Genomic DNA, 15,229 nt, shown 5'->3' on the forward strand with positions numbered 1-15,229 from the left:
TTACTTGTATTGATGACTCAATTAATTCTATTAACCAATGTAAACTTAGTTCAATCCAGTAACTCTTCAAAATTATAATCGCTTCTTATTTAAAAAGAAAGTGCAACGTGCTTATAAAAAGTGGGAATTGATCTTTTCAACAATGTCTCTCATAAAAAGTGCCATTAGCTTGTGATTAATTAATTGTAAAACGTGATAATTAGTTAATGATAGAAATAAATAAATTAGTGCTATGAGATGAATTCTTGCTTGAATTCAATGATATAAGTTAGAAAAGGAAAATAAAAGAATGTGAAGCTGTCCCAAAGGAAACTATCTCAATTTTTTTTTTTAATGAGGGACACCACAATGGCAAAGATGTCAAAGTATCCCGAGCTGCGGTGACAATGATTACCTTATACTATCTCTTCGGAAGAGCTAAAATTCCTACAAGACCACAAACCCAAGTACCTTAAGAATGTTTAGAAAAGAAAGGTATGAGATTGTGAATTATATATATATATATATATATATATATATATATATATATATATATATATATATATATATGTAATTTGCTGTTTGCTTTATATATAATTTCATAATAAACCCTTCAATGTTTAACCTCTTGGTTTAATTATATTTTTCAATAAAGGAACTTATGTTAAGTAGCAAGTGCAAACTTTACAAATGTGTTTGTTGTGTGAAGGCTATGGAGTAAATCACTTCAGCTATTGTATTCATAGCAACAGTAGTTAGGTAGTTGATTTTGTTTGTTAATCCAGATAAACTGCATAACTTCCTACCAGGTGCAAACAAAGAGCTCCCTCCCAAACAATTCCACTGAATAGGTTGATTCATTGTGTAGAAACATTGCCATACTACAGTAAGAAGATATGAAGAGAAGAAAACCAGAACAAATGTTTTACTGGCTCTTGGATATATGGATCTCAAGCTTGACTGTTGTTAAGAGGGCAACAAAAACAGAAGAAACCTTCAAGTAAAACTTCATGCTCAAAGAACTTTTTTAATTTAGAAAATGAGTACTCCAGTAACACAGCTTCCACCAATCAGTTCCACCAGCCTGTTTACGAATCCATATGCTGTTGAAGTACTAAAGATGAAAAAACAAGAGCTCATTGAAGGGATCCAGGATCCAGACATCCTCATAAAGTGTCTCATAGATAATGGCATCATGTCTTCAGACAAAAAAATGGCTTTGTCTTATTACAGAACAAAGACAGAAAAGACTTCCAGGCTGCTAGACATTCTGTTGTCAAAAGGTGAGAGAGCTTGTCGTCTTTTTTTCTTTCCTTGCCTGAAACAAATAGAACCTAGCTTGTACAACAGCGTGAAAAATTATGTAAGCACTGTGAGTGATTCTGTTGGAGAAGGAAGGAGGCAGCTAGTGGGCTATTTGCTTGAAAGGGATAAAGATGTCCCTAAAACCATTGGAAAGGTTAGACCTCACAAAACTCAGCAAAGAGAGAGTCTACCAAGGAAAGTGAAGGCTGTAGAGGAAAGGCTCAGTTACTCAGAAAAAGAAAAGAAAGTTGTTCCGCAACAAATATCCAAAGAGGTTAAAAAAACTGATTCATCCTCTATGACTGCTTTTGATGCTGTTGCAAAAGGAGATCTCTCCCTTCTGCAGAATATTTTGAGAGATACTGATATTAATGCAGTAAATCCATCTGGTGAAACTCTTCTGCATATGGCGGCAGCTAGTGGTCATGTTGCTGTTATTGAATACTTGATTAATAAAGGTGCCAAAATAGACTCTAAAGATATGAAACACAGAACACCACTACACAGAGCTTCAGAAAATGGACATGGAGAGGCTGTGAAGGTGCTACTGCGAGCTGGAGCTTTCATTTACTCCTTAGATGATGCCTCCCTGACACCTCTGCACTTGGCTGCAGAAAACAACCATCAGAATGTACTAAAGATCCTTCTGCAGGAGGAAGGGAGGCAGTACAAAAATAGGCACAATTTTATTCACATGGCTGCTACTCAAGGTAATAGCAAGTTGACACAACTTCTTCTAAAAAACAGAGCACCAGTTGATGCAGTGGATGAAAAAAAACAGACAGCTTTGCATTATGCGGTTTCTGGTGGGCATTTGAAGACAGTAAAGATCTTGCTGGAATCTGGCGCTGGCATTGATTCCAGTATTATTGATGCAGCATTTGCCACAAACAATGAGCGTATCTTTGGTTTATTACTGGAATACTCCAAAGGATTGTCTCCAGATACTATGGTTTCAGCTATGTTTAAAGCTGTCACATTGAATCTTTTTGGAATTATCAATGCTTTGATTGATAAAGGTACCAATGTTAATGCCACAAATGACATACAGTACACACCTTTGCTTCTAGCAGCAGAATTAGGAAAATCAGAAGCTGCCCAGGCACTTATTGAAAAAGGTGCACAGCTTGATGTTAGAACGCCAAATATGAGCACTGCCTTGCATCTGGCAGTTCAAGGTGGTGATGCATCAGTTACGAAGTTGCTCATAAGGAGGGGAATGAATATTAATATTGCTGGCCCTGGAGACCAAACCCCACTTCATCTAGCTGCTTTTCATAACAAGCAAGAGCTGGCTGATATTCTAATTGCTGCTGGTGCCAATGTGAATGCTGCCACCAAGGAATTAGTCACTCCTTTGCATATTGCGAGCCAGAGGGGAAACCTTCATGTTGCACAGAGCCTTTTACATCACAAAGCTAATGTCAGTGCTAAAGATAAGCAATCAAGGACACCTTTACATCTTGCGGCTGGGGGAGGCGGATATGATCTGGTACAGTTGCTTCTCAATAACAAAGCTGACCCTAATGCTACTGAAAAAGACAAAAAGACACCATTACACATTGCTGCAGCAGCTGGACAGACTGAAATTGTGGATGTCATGTTAAAAAGTCAGGCCAGATTTGCAGTTAAGGACATGGATGGTTGCACTCCTATGCACTATGCTGCAGCCACAGGCAGCACAGATATTGCTAAAGCCCTTCTGAAAGCAGGGAAAAATAAAAATGTGGATGATAAAAATGTATGGAGGAAAACTCCTTTACATTTGGCAGCAGAACATGGGCACAGTGATTTGATCAATTTGCTTTTGCAAAACGGAGCGGTCATAAATGCCCTGGACAACAACAGAGATACACCACTCCACTGTGCTTGCAAAGGAGGACATCTGAGCTCAGTCCAAACCTTGGTTGGCTGGGTACAAGGTGGGAAAGCCAACTTACAAGCCACCAATAGCCTTAAAAAGACTCCCCTCCAAGTTGCTGAGTCTAGTGCCACTGATGCTCACCAGCATATTGCTACGTTTCTGAAAAAGAAAATGTTCATTACTAAGTAGAAAAAAATATTGTGTACATTCCAAAATCTTTATTCGTGTAGGCAGAAAGGTATTGTTTTTAAGATTGAACAAACCATGCACTCATTGGTGGCAAAACTGTAAATGATATTACATTTGCCTTTAAAGGAAAACTATAACACCAAAACAATTTAGGTCTCTATAAAAATATATTACATAAAACAGCTCATATGTAAAACCCTGCTTCATGTAAATAAACCATATTCATAATAATATACTTTTTTAGTAGTATGTGCCATTGGGTAATCCTAAATAGAAAATGACAATTTTAAGAAATAAGGGCCATCCCCTGGGATCATGGTGCACACAAACAATCCAAACAAACCATACATGTTAGGTCACATGAGCCAATTAACAGACAGAGTTCTGTCTTTTGTTTTCACAGGGCAATATTTACTTAAAAATATAAATACCAGTTTCGTAAGATTCATTAATATGCCACTTAATTTGATATAAACTATCTGTCGCTTAAATATTCATTTTGGGCGTATAGTTTTCCTTTAATTATGTAGAAAAAAGGTTTGGTCACCATGATATCAGCGTATCAGTGTGTGTAGCTGCAGTCTTCTTTTTCTTGTCATTGTTGTAGAAAAAGTAATCACTACAAGTATGACAAGGGAACAAAGTGGACAACAATTTCCTAGTTCCCCCGCTGCTTATTAAACACATTTAAAAGCCTTGTTTGGAAAAGTTACTACTAAAGGCTGGTGATATAATTGTTACTTGAAAGAAAACATAATTTAAATATTTTATAAAAGAAAAATGTATTGTTTCACACAAAAATCATAATTTATGTGTGTTTTCATTGTTGCAAGTTGCAACATTAGGCTTACAATTCTTATTTGTGCTTTCTATGGTTAAGTGCAGGTATAATGCGGATAGGGTTGCCACCTGGCCGGTATCTTACCGGCCTGGCCGGTAAAAACTATAGTTGATCCCAATGTTATTAATAGGGAAAAAAGATAAATATATAGGAAGGCTGGTATTTTTTTCCAGAAAAGGTGGCAACCCTAAATGCGGAGTACATATATATGTGTGTAATAGCGAAGTGTAATAAACAGGTAAAATTTGGAGCACTTATTATAACAACCAACCACCAGGAATCTGATCACCTGTTTAAAATCATTCATATGACTGACTGCTGAATGTTACTAGACCATATATAAACATTGCTCTTTTTATTACGTTAGCCAGTTTTTGGTTAATGAGTCCCTTAAAATGAACAGTTCAGTGTGAAAATAAAAACTGGGTAAATGGATAGGCTGTGCAAAATAAAAAATGTTTCTAATATAGTTAGTTAGCCAAAAATGTAATGTATAAAGGCTGGAGTGACTTCCTGCTTTTCAGCTCTATAACTCTGAGCTAGTCAGCGACTTGAAGGGGGGCCACATGGTAAATTTCTGTTCAGTGAGTTTGTAATCGATCCTCAGCATTCAGCTCAGATTCAAAAGCAACAGATATGACCCATGTGGCCACCCCTCAAGTCTCTGATTGGTTACTGCCTGGTAACCAGGGTAAACAGTCAGTGTAAACCAAGAGACCTGAAAAGCAGGAAGTAGTGTTCTGGCTATTAAGTTACATACCCAGTCACTCCAGCCTTTATCCATTACATTTTTGCCTATCTAACTATATTAGAAACATTTTATATTTTGCACGGCCTATCTATTTACCCAATTTTTATTTTTACACTGAACAATTCCTTTAAGGGCAATCCTAGGCGATTTTGAGATTTGTATTTCCCATGCATGGTGACTTAACAGCATGGGAGAGGGGAACAAAATGCTCAGAGTCACCCCATTCACTTCTATGGCAAATGCCTACAAGTGCAACTGTCCCCTTGACCGTACAGTAGTGCACCCATGCATGCAGGCAATTGCGATAAAAATGAACGGGGCATGATTTCATGCATTTTGTCCCTGCCTCCTGAGCTCAAAATGATAATAAAGTTAAAAAATGCCCTGTGTGCCTTTAAGGGGTTAGGAAATGAAAAACAATTAGCCTCACTAGTACATAACGATTGCACGTTCAAAATCCTTCATATTGTAGGGTCTCTTTTTAACACACACAGACAACCTTCAGCTGTCACTGGAAAGCTCTTAAATTAAATTCAACTTTGTTGTATACAATAATAAATTATAGAACACAGGTTTATTTTCTGAATTATAAACATGCATGTCTCCCTAAGGAGCCCCTGTGATTCTGGGCTAGCGGGGTACAGCAAAAAGGCCCTTTATGGCCTTTAATTAATATAAGCCCTGCTTCTGCAATGTACCATGTATCTTTTTCAGCCATGTTAATAAGTTTGAAAGCTTGGGACCTGAGGTTTACCAGATAGGGGGTCTTTTATTAAGGGCAATGGCACAGGAGGAGATTAGTATCTTAATTTTTCCAAAGTCGTCAGAAGTTTCCTCACTAGGTGCCGCAAATGTTTTCCCTCCAGCGTTTTACATTATTTGTGGTGGGAATGCATTTGCAGGAGATTAATCACCCGCAGTAGCAAAGTAGCGGGTGACTAATCCCCTAGTGTGTCATTGTCCTAAAGTGACATGCCATAATTTTAAGGCTACTTAAAAACATGTAAAACATTACAAAAATTGGATTGTTTTCCCCCAAAATTGATTTATGCAATTTACTTAAGTTTATGGGACAGATATGGCATCCTTTATCTGGAAAGCTGTTATCCAGAAAGCTCTGAATTACGGAAAGGGCGTCTGCCATAGACTACATTTTATTTTATTTTATCCAAATAATCACATTTTTTTTAAATGATTTCCTTTTTCTCTGTAATAATAAAAGTGCCTTGTACTTGATCCCAATTAGGATATAATTAATCCTTATTGGATAGAAAACCAGCCTGTTGGGTTTATTTAATGTTTAAATGATTTTTTTGTAGACTTAAGGTATCAAAATCCAAATTATGGAAAGACCCATTATCCAGAAAACCCCAGGTCCAGAGCATTCTGTATAACAGGTCCCATATCTGTACTGTTTTATTACTACAGGGAAAAACTAAATCATTAAAAAAATAAGAATTGTTTAAAGACTGAATAGAAAATTGCATTCTTCTATGTTGGAGCCTTTTGTATAATGGTCTTTCAGATAATATATCCCGTACTTGTTCTAAAAGTTAAATGATGTTCCAGTGTCAAGATCACAATGTAGTTTCTATTTCACAGAGACTGACTGCAGTTACCTTTATATACAGTAACCATTACCTGCTTTATTCAGTTGTAGTATACACGACTGAGCACAATATAGAGAACTTTTGTTGAAAATGTATTCTGTCTGTTCATTGTTTTTATTATAAATCACTAATGGATTGTTTGTTTTTCTTTTACTACCACCCCTCTTCCAATCTGTTAAGTGTTAGTTTTTTTTTGTTTTTTTTTTAAACAGACATAATAAGCTCTGTAGCAAGAAAACCCTCCCTTTCCCAGTGTCCTTATATGGAGGTCTAATTTTTTTCTCCTAGAGTTGCTCGGAAGAACCAGAGAAAGTTAAAAACGAAAGAGGTTTACAGTTCAGTCTTTGTCCTGGGTCAAACAAAAAACATAATAAATCATGGATATTCTATAATTAAAATAATAGGCAAAAAGTATGTTTACCACAAACCCTGTTGATTGAACTTTGTTGAAGGTTTCTCTCTTTATCTGTGTTGCTAAAAGGACATAATGTCTTTGAAATGTATTCTTGTTGAACAGCCTTGCATAATATCACATATCAACAGATACAAGCAATATGAAGGACGCAGTACAGGCTCATTCTCTGTAGTTTTTTCTTTGTTTTCAGACATATAAACATTGCCATTGAATCTGTATTTTATTAAGTTCAAGGGCATGCTTTCATTTAATAGCTTTATACCTTAATCTTCCATTTGCATTAATAGTAGCAATCTGTAACTTGACACAGCTTGACACAGGTAAAATATAACTAAAGGACAATAATAACAAGATTGAAGGGGTCACATTTGAGTTAACTTTTAGTATGATGTAGAGAGTGATATTCTGAGACAATTTTGATAAGTTGCTCAGAACAGGTCATTCTATAACGCATTAAAACCCCTTTAAAGGAGAACTAAACCCCCATTGTGATAAGTCCCCATTTGCCCCCCTCCCTGCCTCCCCCTGCTCAGTCTTACCCCTAAATTCTACCCCTCTAGAAATAGCAACTTCACATGCAGAGTGAGTGCAACGGAGCTCACGGGCGCCATCTTTTCTCTTCGGTAATCTTTGTGTCTTCTTTCTTCCCTTCGGCAATTTCCGTCTCTTTTGGAGCATGCACAGTTGTCGCTAACCGGAATATTGCTCCAACGTGCGTGCGCCAATACGCTGCTCACTTCATGAAGATTACCGAAGAGAAAAAGATGGCGCCCGTGAGCTCCTCTGCGCTCACTCTGCATTTACGGTCACTATTTCTAGAATGGAAAGAATTCAGGGGTAAGACTGTGCAGGGGGGAGGCAGGGAGGGGGGCCAGCGGAGGGAGCCAATGGGGACTTATCACATTGGGGTGTTTAGTTCTCCTTTAAGAAATCATTAACCCTTTCAGTACTTGACTTTCCACTTCTAATTTACATTAAGTGCCAACTGTTTTAGCTGTCTCTCTTTGGTATCATAGTATAGAGAAACATATCAGAAATATATTATATGCACTAAGAAACAACTAATTTGAAAAGCCCCTTTTCTCTTGAGTGTGCTAATCTTGAGTAGGGATGCACCGAATCCACTATTTGGGGATTCGGCCGAATCCCCAAATCCTTGGTGAAAGATTCGGCCGAATAACGAACCGAATCCTAATTTGCATATGCAAATTAAGGTCAGGAAAGGAAAGAGTGCAAATAATTATTTTGTGACAAAAAGTCACATAATTTCCCTCCCCTCCCCTAATTTACATATGCAAATTAGGATTTGGTTCTGCCAGGCACAATACGAATCCTTGTAGCCTTACAAAGCATTTGTTTTTAAAAGGGGGTTCAGCTACGCCCCATTTGGAAGCGGGCATGAGTCAGAAGAAAAATGTAAATAATTAAAAAATATTAAAAATAAAATGTGCCAAAATCTGCAGTGTATGTCTGCATAAAGGCTGACACTTCCAGGGTTATATTTACATAGTGGGCACCCCTAGGCCTGCTGACATTCGTTGCCCCTGTCCCCTCCCTTTTATTGGTGCAAATCTTCATTGTTTGGACTGCAGCAATGGGGGATTGGCGCTTGGGAAACTTAAAAAAAAACAATTTTATCTCCTGGGCATCCCCAGTGTTTCTGAACAAATGTGGGTGTGGTTAGGCAGTTTGCCGCCTCATAGAATTCTGCCACCACAGGCCCGGGCCTTGGTGGCCTCTCCACAAATCCAGGCCATCCTGTAGATGACTTCACTTCAAAATCAGTATTGAAATTACAAGGCAGACAATTCTATCTAACCCCCAGATAATCATATCCGTTTAGAATATACAAATCCTGACAAATTCAGAATGTTAGCATTTTTTTCATGAAAAAGCATTTTTTAATCAGAAATGTAAACATCACCTCAAGCTTGCACTTTACAGCATCTTACTAATGTTTCACTACTCCACATTTTCAGTATTACGGAAAGCATTTTAGGACATCCTCAGGGGAAATCGCTCTCCTAAAGCAGTATAAAGGGCGGGGGAAAGTGACTTTCTTTGGCATTTCAACAAAGTCTTAAAGTTATTTCGTAAACTCATTATACCAAACCACAGTTGCATAATCATTTCCCCCAACTGCAACAACGTGTCTATAGAGTTATTATAAAAGTACGAGAAATAGTCCACGATACCCCGTGCTCAGGCGCTGATTGGTGAAAACCTCCTGATTGGTGGAAACTGTTGTCTAGGCAACAATAATGCCTCCGCCCACTGTGGCTTCGTGACGTGGGCAACTCGGAAGCGGAAGAAAACATGGCTAGGAATGAGGAGAAGCAACACGGGACGCTGAATCGGCTCTGGCTTCAGAAGGCTAAGGAAGGTACTAGCGGGTTATTTGTTGGTTAACCGTAAGCATATGCACAGGGACTGGACTTGCATATAGTTCGTTTGGTATAATTCACCTTTATAAGTGTGTGAGGTCTCTCTCCTAATGTAAATACTGCTTTGAACAAATAGGACACCATATATTAGTTATCCCAGTGTGCTAAGACCTAATAGGTGATTGGGTGTCCCAGGCATCCCTTGCACTGCCCTGTAGATCACATGCCCAATACTGCACTGATTTATGTACTGCTCATCTATCTTGTAGCTTCAATAGGTTCAATAGGTGCAGGGGATGTCTGGAACAAAATGGTAGTGCATGGAAAAATGAACCTAGAATCTGTGGGGGTTGCCTACCAAATTACCCAGTCATTCTACGTTTTGTTTTTTATTTTTTTTTATAGTAATTTATTTACCTTTAGATTAATTCAATAAACAAGAGATCGAGATGAATTCATTATCGGGCTTAAAAGCATTAATAATAATAATACTATTCCTCCTCCTAACCATGGACTATTTCTTGACAGAGGGACACATAAAGGACATTACCAGCAACAGGCCTAGGTTGGTAAGTTGAAAGTATTTTCTAATCAAAACACGTTTGAGCCAAAATATTTTAATGTGTTTTAATGTCTGTTATATCCATATGTGACCACAGCAGTGGCAGCGTACCATGCATCACAAGGGTTAAAGGGATACTGTCATGGGAAAACATGTTTTTTTTTTTTCCAAAACACATGAGTTAATAGTGCTGTTCCAGCAGAATTCTGCACTGAAATCCATTTTTCAAAAGAGCAAACTATTTTTTTATATTCAATTTTGAAATCTGAAATGGGGCTAGACATATTGTCAATTTCCCAGCTGCCCCCAGTCATGTGACTTGTGCTCTGATAAACTTCAATCACTCTTTGCTGCTGTACTGCAAGTTGAAGTGATATCACCCCCTCCCCCCCCCCAGCAGCCAAACAAAAGAACAATGGGAAGGTAACCAGATAACAGCTCCGTAACACAAGATAACCGCTCCCTGGTAGATCTAAGAACAGCACTTAATAGTAAAAGCCAAGTCCCACTGAGACACATTCAGTTACATTAAAGGACCAGTAACATCAAAAAATGAAATTGTTTTAAAGTAATAAAAATATAATGCAGTGTTGCCCTGCATTAGTAAAACTGCTGTGTTTGCTTCAGAAACACTACTATTGTTTATATAAATAAGCTGCTGTGTAGCCATGGGGATAGCTATTCAAAGGAGAAAAGGCTCAAGTTATACAGCAGATAAGCTCTGTAGAACATAATGCTATCCATTATTTATCCTGTGCCATATAGCCATTTTTCAATTTCCACCAAGCAGCTTGTTTATATTAACTATAGTAATGTTTCTGAAGCAAACACATCAGTTTTACCAGTGCAGGGCAACACTACATGATATTTTCATTACTTTAAAACACTTTCAGTTTTTGGCATTACTGTTCCTTTAAGTACAAAAAATAACAGTTGCCTGCCAGAAAGTAGTTTCATCCTAAAGTGGAGGCACAAGTCACATGATGGGGGCAGCTGGGAAACTGACAATATGTCTAGCCCCAAGTCAGATTTCAAAATTAAATATAAAAAAATCTGTTCTTTTGGGAATTGGATTTCAGTGCAGAAATCTGCTGGAGTAGCACTGATGCGTTTCGGAAAAAACATGTTTTCCCATGACAGTATCCCTTTAATGAAGGGCATATTGTAAAATAATTATCCGAAATGACTCTCAGATTCTTCTGATTAAATAAAGGTAACTTTTTTGGCTTCTGTCATTAAAAGAAAAGTTTTGAACTTTTTTTAGTCCTTAGTCAAGCCTATTGCAGTTTTCTTTTGCAATATTGGTCCTGTTCCTAAGACAGTTATGCACTGTAGCACATATAGAAGGGGCCAGATTAGAACAAAATGACGAGGTCATTGGAACTCTTAAACACTCTCTGGTCCATAAAAACATTTCTGGACAGCCATATCTGGCCCATGGGATGCCAGTTGGGGGGAGTTGTTGTAGATTAAAAGAAATAACTACTGCCCTTGACAGAGTAGGTTTTATGTGATCTAAGTTGTCTTTAGGGAATTAGTTCTTCTTCTACCTAAAATGAAAATCTTTTTTTTTCAGTCTGCCTTACATAATGCGTCAGATGTGAAGAAATGGATTCCTAGCATTAAAAATGAGATAGAATACTATTTAGAGGTAAGATAAAAAGATATATATATGCTCTGCTGTAATTTATTGTGGCTATAGTTGTTTTCATTATCGGGGTGGTAAACCTTTAACTTTTAGTATGTTATAGAATGGCAAATTCTAAGCAACTTTTCAATTGATCTTCATTATTTCTTTCATTATTTTCTTCTGAAAACAAATGCTCTGTAAGGCTACACGTTTATTGTTATTGCTGCTTTTTATTACTCATCTTTCTATTCAGGCCCTCTCCTATTCCAATCACTTATTCAAATCAATGCATGGTTGCTATGGAAATTTGGGCCCTATCAACCAGATTGCTGAAATTGTAAACTGAAGAGCTGCTATATAACTCAAAAATATAATAAAAAACCAATTGCAAATTGTCTCAAAATATCACTCGCATCATACTAAAAGTTAATTCAAAGGCGCAATTACGTCTCTGCAAAAGGACGTTGGCATACTTTCGTCAGCGATGATTCGTTGATGATAGAACGAACCTGGTGAAATGTGTTGATCATCTTTTAGTAAATAGGTGATGTCGCTGTGAATGGTCTTTTTAGTGAAAATTTGTCAAAAAAAAAAAGCACAATACGCTCTTTAGTAAATGTGCCCCATTGTGTGCGCTTCCAGCAGTTCAGGAAGGGGCGGACAGATTAGTATAAAAGGCATCTGTGGGATGATCCTCCTCTCAGTGTTGCTGTCTAATCTTGCTGCTCTGTCTTTGCCTGTGCTCCTAACCACCACAATATTGAAATTACTCTACCCCAGCAACGTTTATCAGCACTCTTATAGTTAGTGAAAATATAAACTCAGAAAAATCTTTAAAAACAGGTACTGGCAGGTTGGTAAAAATGAGACATGGGAAGGCACTCGGGCAAGGCTTGGGCTCCACCTATCTATCATTCAATTCTGTGATTACCCTCTGGGGGAAAAGTAATGACACTCCCAGCCCTGATCATGTTTTTATTAGGCAAAATATTTTTAAAAACTTTATCTGTTTTAAACATGAACCACCACCTTTTTGTCCCCAAGTGGCTTTTATAAAAAACATTATTAAACCAAATCGGTAGCTAGATACAGCTTCCTTTTTTTCAGTATACCCTAAAATATTTGTTCATAAATAGGATAGTGCATTTTTTTAATATTTCAATTCTCTTACAGCAATCCCAGCTTACACACTATTCAGACAGAAAAATCATAGAATTCCAGGAGAGGATTGAAACACTGAGGAAAGAGTATCAAAGTTATCTCTGGAAATTGCGCAAGTTGGACCCTTCCTGTAAAGATCACCCGTGGAAACTGCGAGGTTATAAAAGAAAGAGGACTGAGGAAGAGAAAGTGCCATCTTGGGTAGAATCAGGTATAAACATTAAACTAGAGTGCTGAATTATTGCTTTAAGGAACAGTAAAGGCATTTACAAATGAACCTTGTTTGTGCCGGCGTGTTTTGTAGACATAGTATTACATTTACTTCTCAGTGCAGCTTTGTTGGCCCTGTTTCTGCCATAATATTGACCAAAAAATGGATTTTTATAGGTTTGACTTTTTTTTTTTTAACATTGTGCCCCATATACTGTATATAGTTTCAGCAGGTACTGTATATTACAAATAAAAATAAGCAACAAATGAATAGCTGAGCTACTGCTCTTTACCTTGTAGTATTTACAGGCCATCTGTTTGAAACCAGTTAATACAAATGTACAGGCAAATGTAATTATATATATATATATATATATATATATATATATATATATATATATATATATATATATATATATATATATATATATATATATATATATATATATATATATATATATATATTTATATATATATTTATATATATATATATATTATGTATTTTATATTTTGCATAGAAATTAAATGACTGGAGTGGCTTCTGTAAATAATTGATTTCAGAATTGAATGTGCTTAAAGTAATATATATGCATATTAGCTATGAGTGACCTTTTCCTCGAATAAATTGGGTCCTATGAACACAGGTGAGTGTAGGGTAAACTCACCTCCCTCTGCCTAGTCCCAGTTTGATGGGGATGCCAACAGCAAATGGGAACAGTTGTTCATAATTATAGATGCCCTGAAAAGGGATTCATCATATAGAAATTGGGAAAGGTAACCATTAGATTTAAGATTATTGGCAGGCTTCAAATGAAAGCATCGGTTCTTTTTTTTAATGTTACTAACTAGATTGTTGCATTCATCATTCTAAAGGTGGTGCCAAGTTACTCTCCACACCCATTCTCAATGACACGGAGCAGGAATCTTATCCAGACTCTGAAGAAGAAATCTTGATCCCTGAAAAAACAGACAATGAAGCAGCAAAACCAGACAGTCCAAATATCAGTCTTGATGTGCAGGATAAACCTTTAATTTTTGATAGTAAAAAATCCCTGCCAAAGCATCTCTGGCTCAGATCAACTTATAGTCTCTCTACTTGTGGCACAAACCAAATAAAAGACATTCTCTTGTCAAATGATGCAGTACTGAAAGGAAACAGCAGTACAGCAACTATTCATGAGAAGCATGCACAAGGACCTGTTAGTGGAGGCAACATGAATGGGATTCTGGGGTTGGACTGCTACTCCTCTTCTGAAGATGATAGCTGATGAAACCAAGTTACATCTTAAAGCTGATAAATTGTATGTGTTAAGAGCACAGAAATGATTGCCAGCTCTCAAGTTCCACTTGTGTAAACCTTTAAATACATTTTACCAAGTTTTAGCCAAAATATATATGAGCTTGTGAACCATGTCAAGTTCCCTCATTTTATGTTGGTCCTATACTGCTTACTGTGTAGAAAAATATTACAATGCATTTAAAAACATTAAACCCCTAGCAACAATGTGCATTATATGTAACTGAGTGGTAGAACCATGTTCACTTACCCTTTTAGACTAACTAGAAAGCTATTAAGTCCCAGATAATTAAGAGACACAATATTCACCTACACTATCTGCACAGAAGAAAGATATTGTTGGTCTAACCCACTCTGTAGTGCTGATTAGCTGCTATTTTTTTCAGTGCTCAGACTAACATACACTCTGGGGGTGACCAGCAGATACAAACAATATATTGTACATTATTCGCACATCCAAAAGAGAGAAAATTTAATTGCAAGTTTTCAAGTTGAGCCCATGTGAATCCTGTATCCCAGTTGTATAGAGGAAGTCTCTATTAAAGGAAAAGGTTTGTATCTTTAGAACTCCCCCCCTCTAAAAAAAAATACAGTAGAACCCCACCCCGTGTAAGTTTTTCAGGGGACCAGGAAAAAATTATTTAAAATCTGGGAAAATGTGAAATTGGGGAAATGTGTTAAAAGTAACAAAGGATATAAGCACAGGAGTCTATTTTACTTTGAGATACAAAATTTACTGTGTTAATAACATGGTTTAAACATTGCAGTGTTAATGTTACATTATGGGGGCATGTGCAAGGCCTCTCTGTCAGTCACATACACAACCTAAAGCAATGAGTGATTGGTGCAGGACTATATAAGGGCCAAACTAATTGGAATTGACCATTTACAGGCAGAACCATGACAAAATATACATCTGGTTTAGGGTTGCCACCTGTCCGGTTTTGAACCGGACAGCCCGGTATTTTGAAGGGCTGCCCGGTTCAATGCTTCCTGCCCGGTTTTCGGCCAATCGGCGATCGCGACGTCAT

General features: G+C 37.2%; 2 protein-coding genes across 2 annotated transcripts; both read left to right on the top strand.

Moving 5' to 3' along the window:
- Window positions 1-695: 695 nt before the first annotated feature.
- LOC108714243 (CARD- and ANK-domain containing inflammasome adapter protein) lies at window positions 696-3,484 on the top strand. Its single transcript, XM_018258279.2, has one exon. The coding sequence runs from the start codon at window positions 1,019-1,021 to the stop codon at window positions 3,335-3,337; it is 2,319 nt and encodes a 772-aa protein (XP_018113768.1). The 5' UTR covers window positions 696-1,018; the 3' UTR covers window positions 3,338-3,484.
- Window positions 3,485-9,184: 5,700 nt separating this feature from the next.
- On the top strand, window positions 9,185-14,624 carry LOC100126638. Its single transcript, XM_018258280.2, has 5 exons — window positions 9,185-9,337; window positions 9,867-9,907; window positions 11,477-11,551; window positions 12,704-12,902; window positions 13,775-14,624. Exons 1-5 carry the CDS (start codon window positions 9,271-9,273, stop codon window positions 14,167-14,169), a joined length of 777 nt encoding a protein of 258 aa, XP_018113769.1. The 5' UTR covers window positions 9,185-9,270; the 3' UTR covers window positions 14,170-14,624.
- The last annotated feature ends 605 nt before the right edge of the window (window positions 14,625-15,229 follow it).

This window comes from Xenopus laevis, chromosome 4L (assembly GCF_017654675.1).
Source record: "Xenopus laevis strain J_2021 chromosome 4L, Xenopus_laevis_v10.1, whole genome shotgun sequence".
Classification (NCBI taxonomy): domain Eukaryota; kingdom Metazoa; phylum Chordata; class Amphibia; order Anura; family Pipidae; genus Xenopus; species Xenopus laevis.

Excerpts from the sequence above, each read along its gene's own strand:
- LOC100126638 (XM_018258280.2), top strand. The coding sequence starts at position 9,271 with ATGGCTAGGAATGAGGAGAAGCAACACGGGACGCTGAATCGGCTCTGG. Across the intron at positions 9,908-11,476 it reads CCAGCAACAGGCCTAGGTTG|TCTGCCTTACATAATGCGTC; the intron begins GTAAGTTGAAAG and ends TTTTTTTTTCAG. Across the intron at positions 12,903-13,774 it reads GCCATCTTGGGTAGAATCAG|GTGGTGCCAAGTTACTCTCC; the intron begins GTATAAACATTA and ends ATCATTCTAAAG.
- LOC108714243 (XM_018258279.2), top strand. The coding sequence starts at position 1,019 with ATGAGTACTCCAGTAACACAGCTTCCACCAATCAGTTCCACCAGCCTG.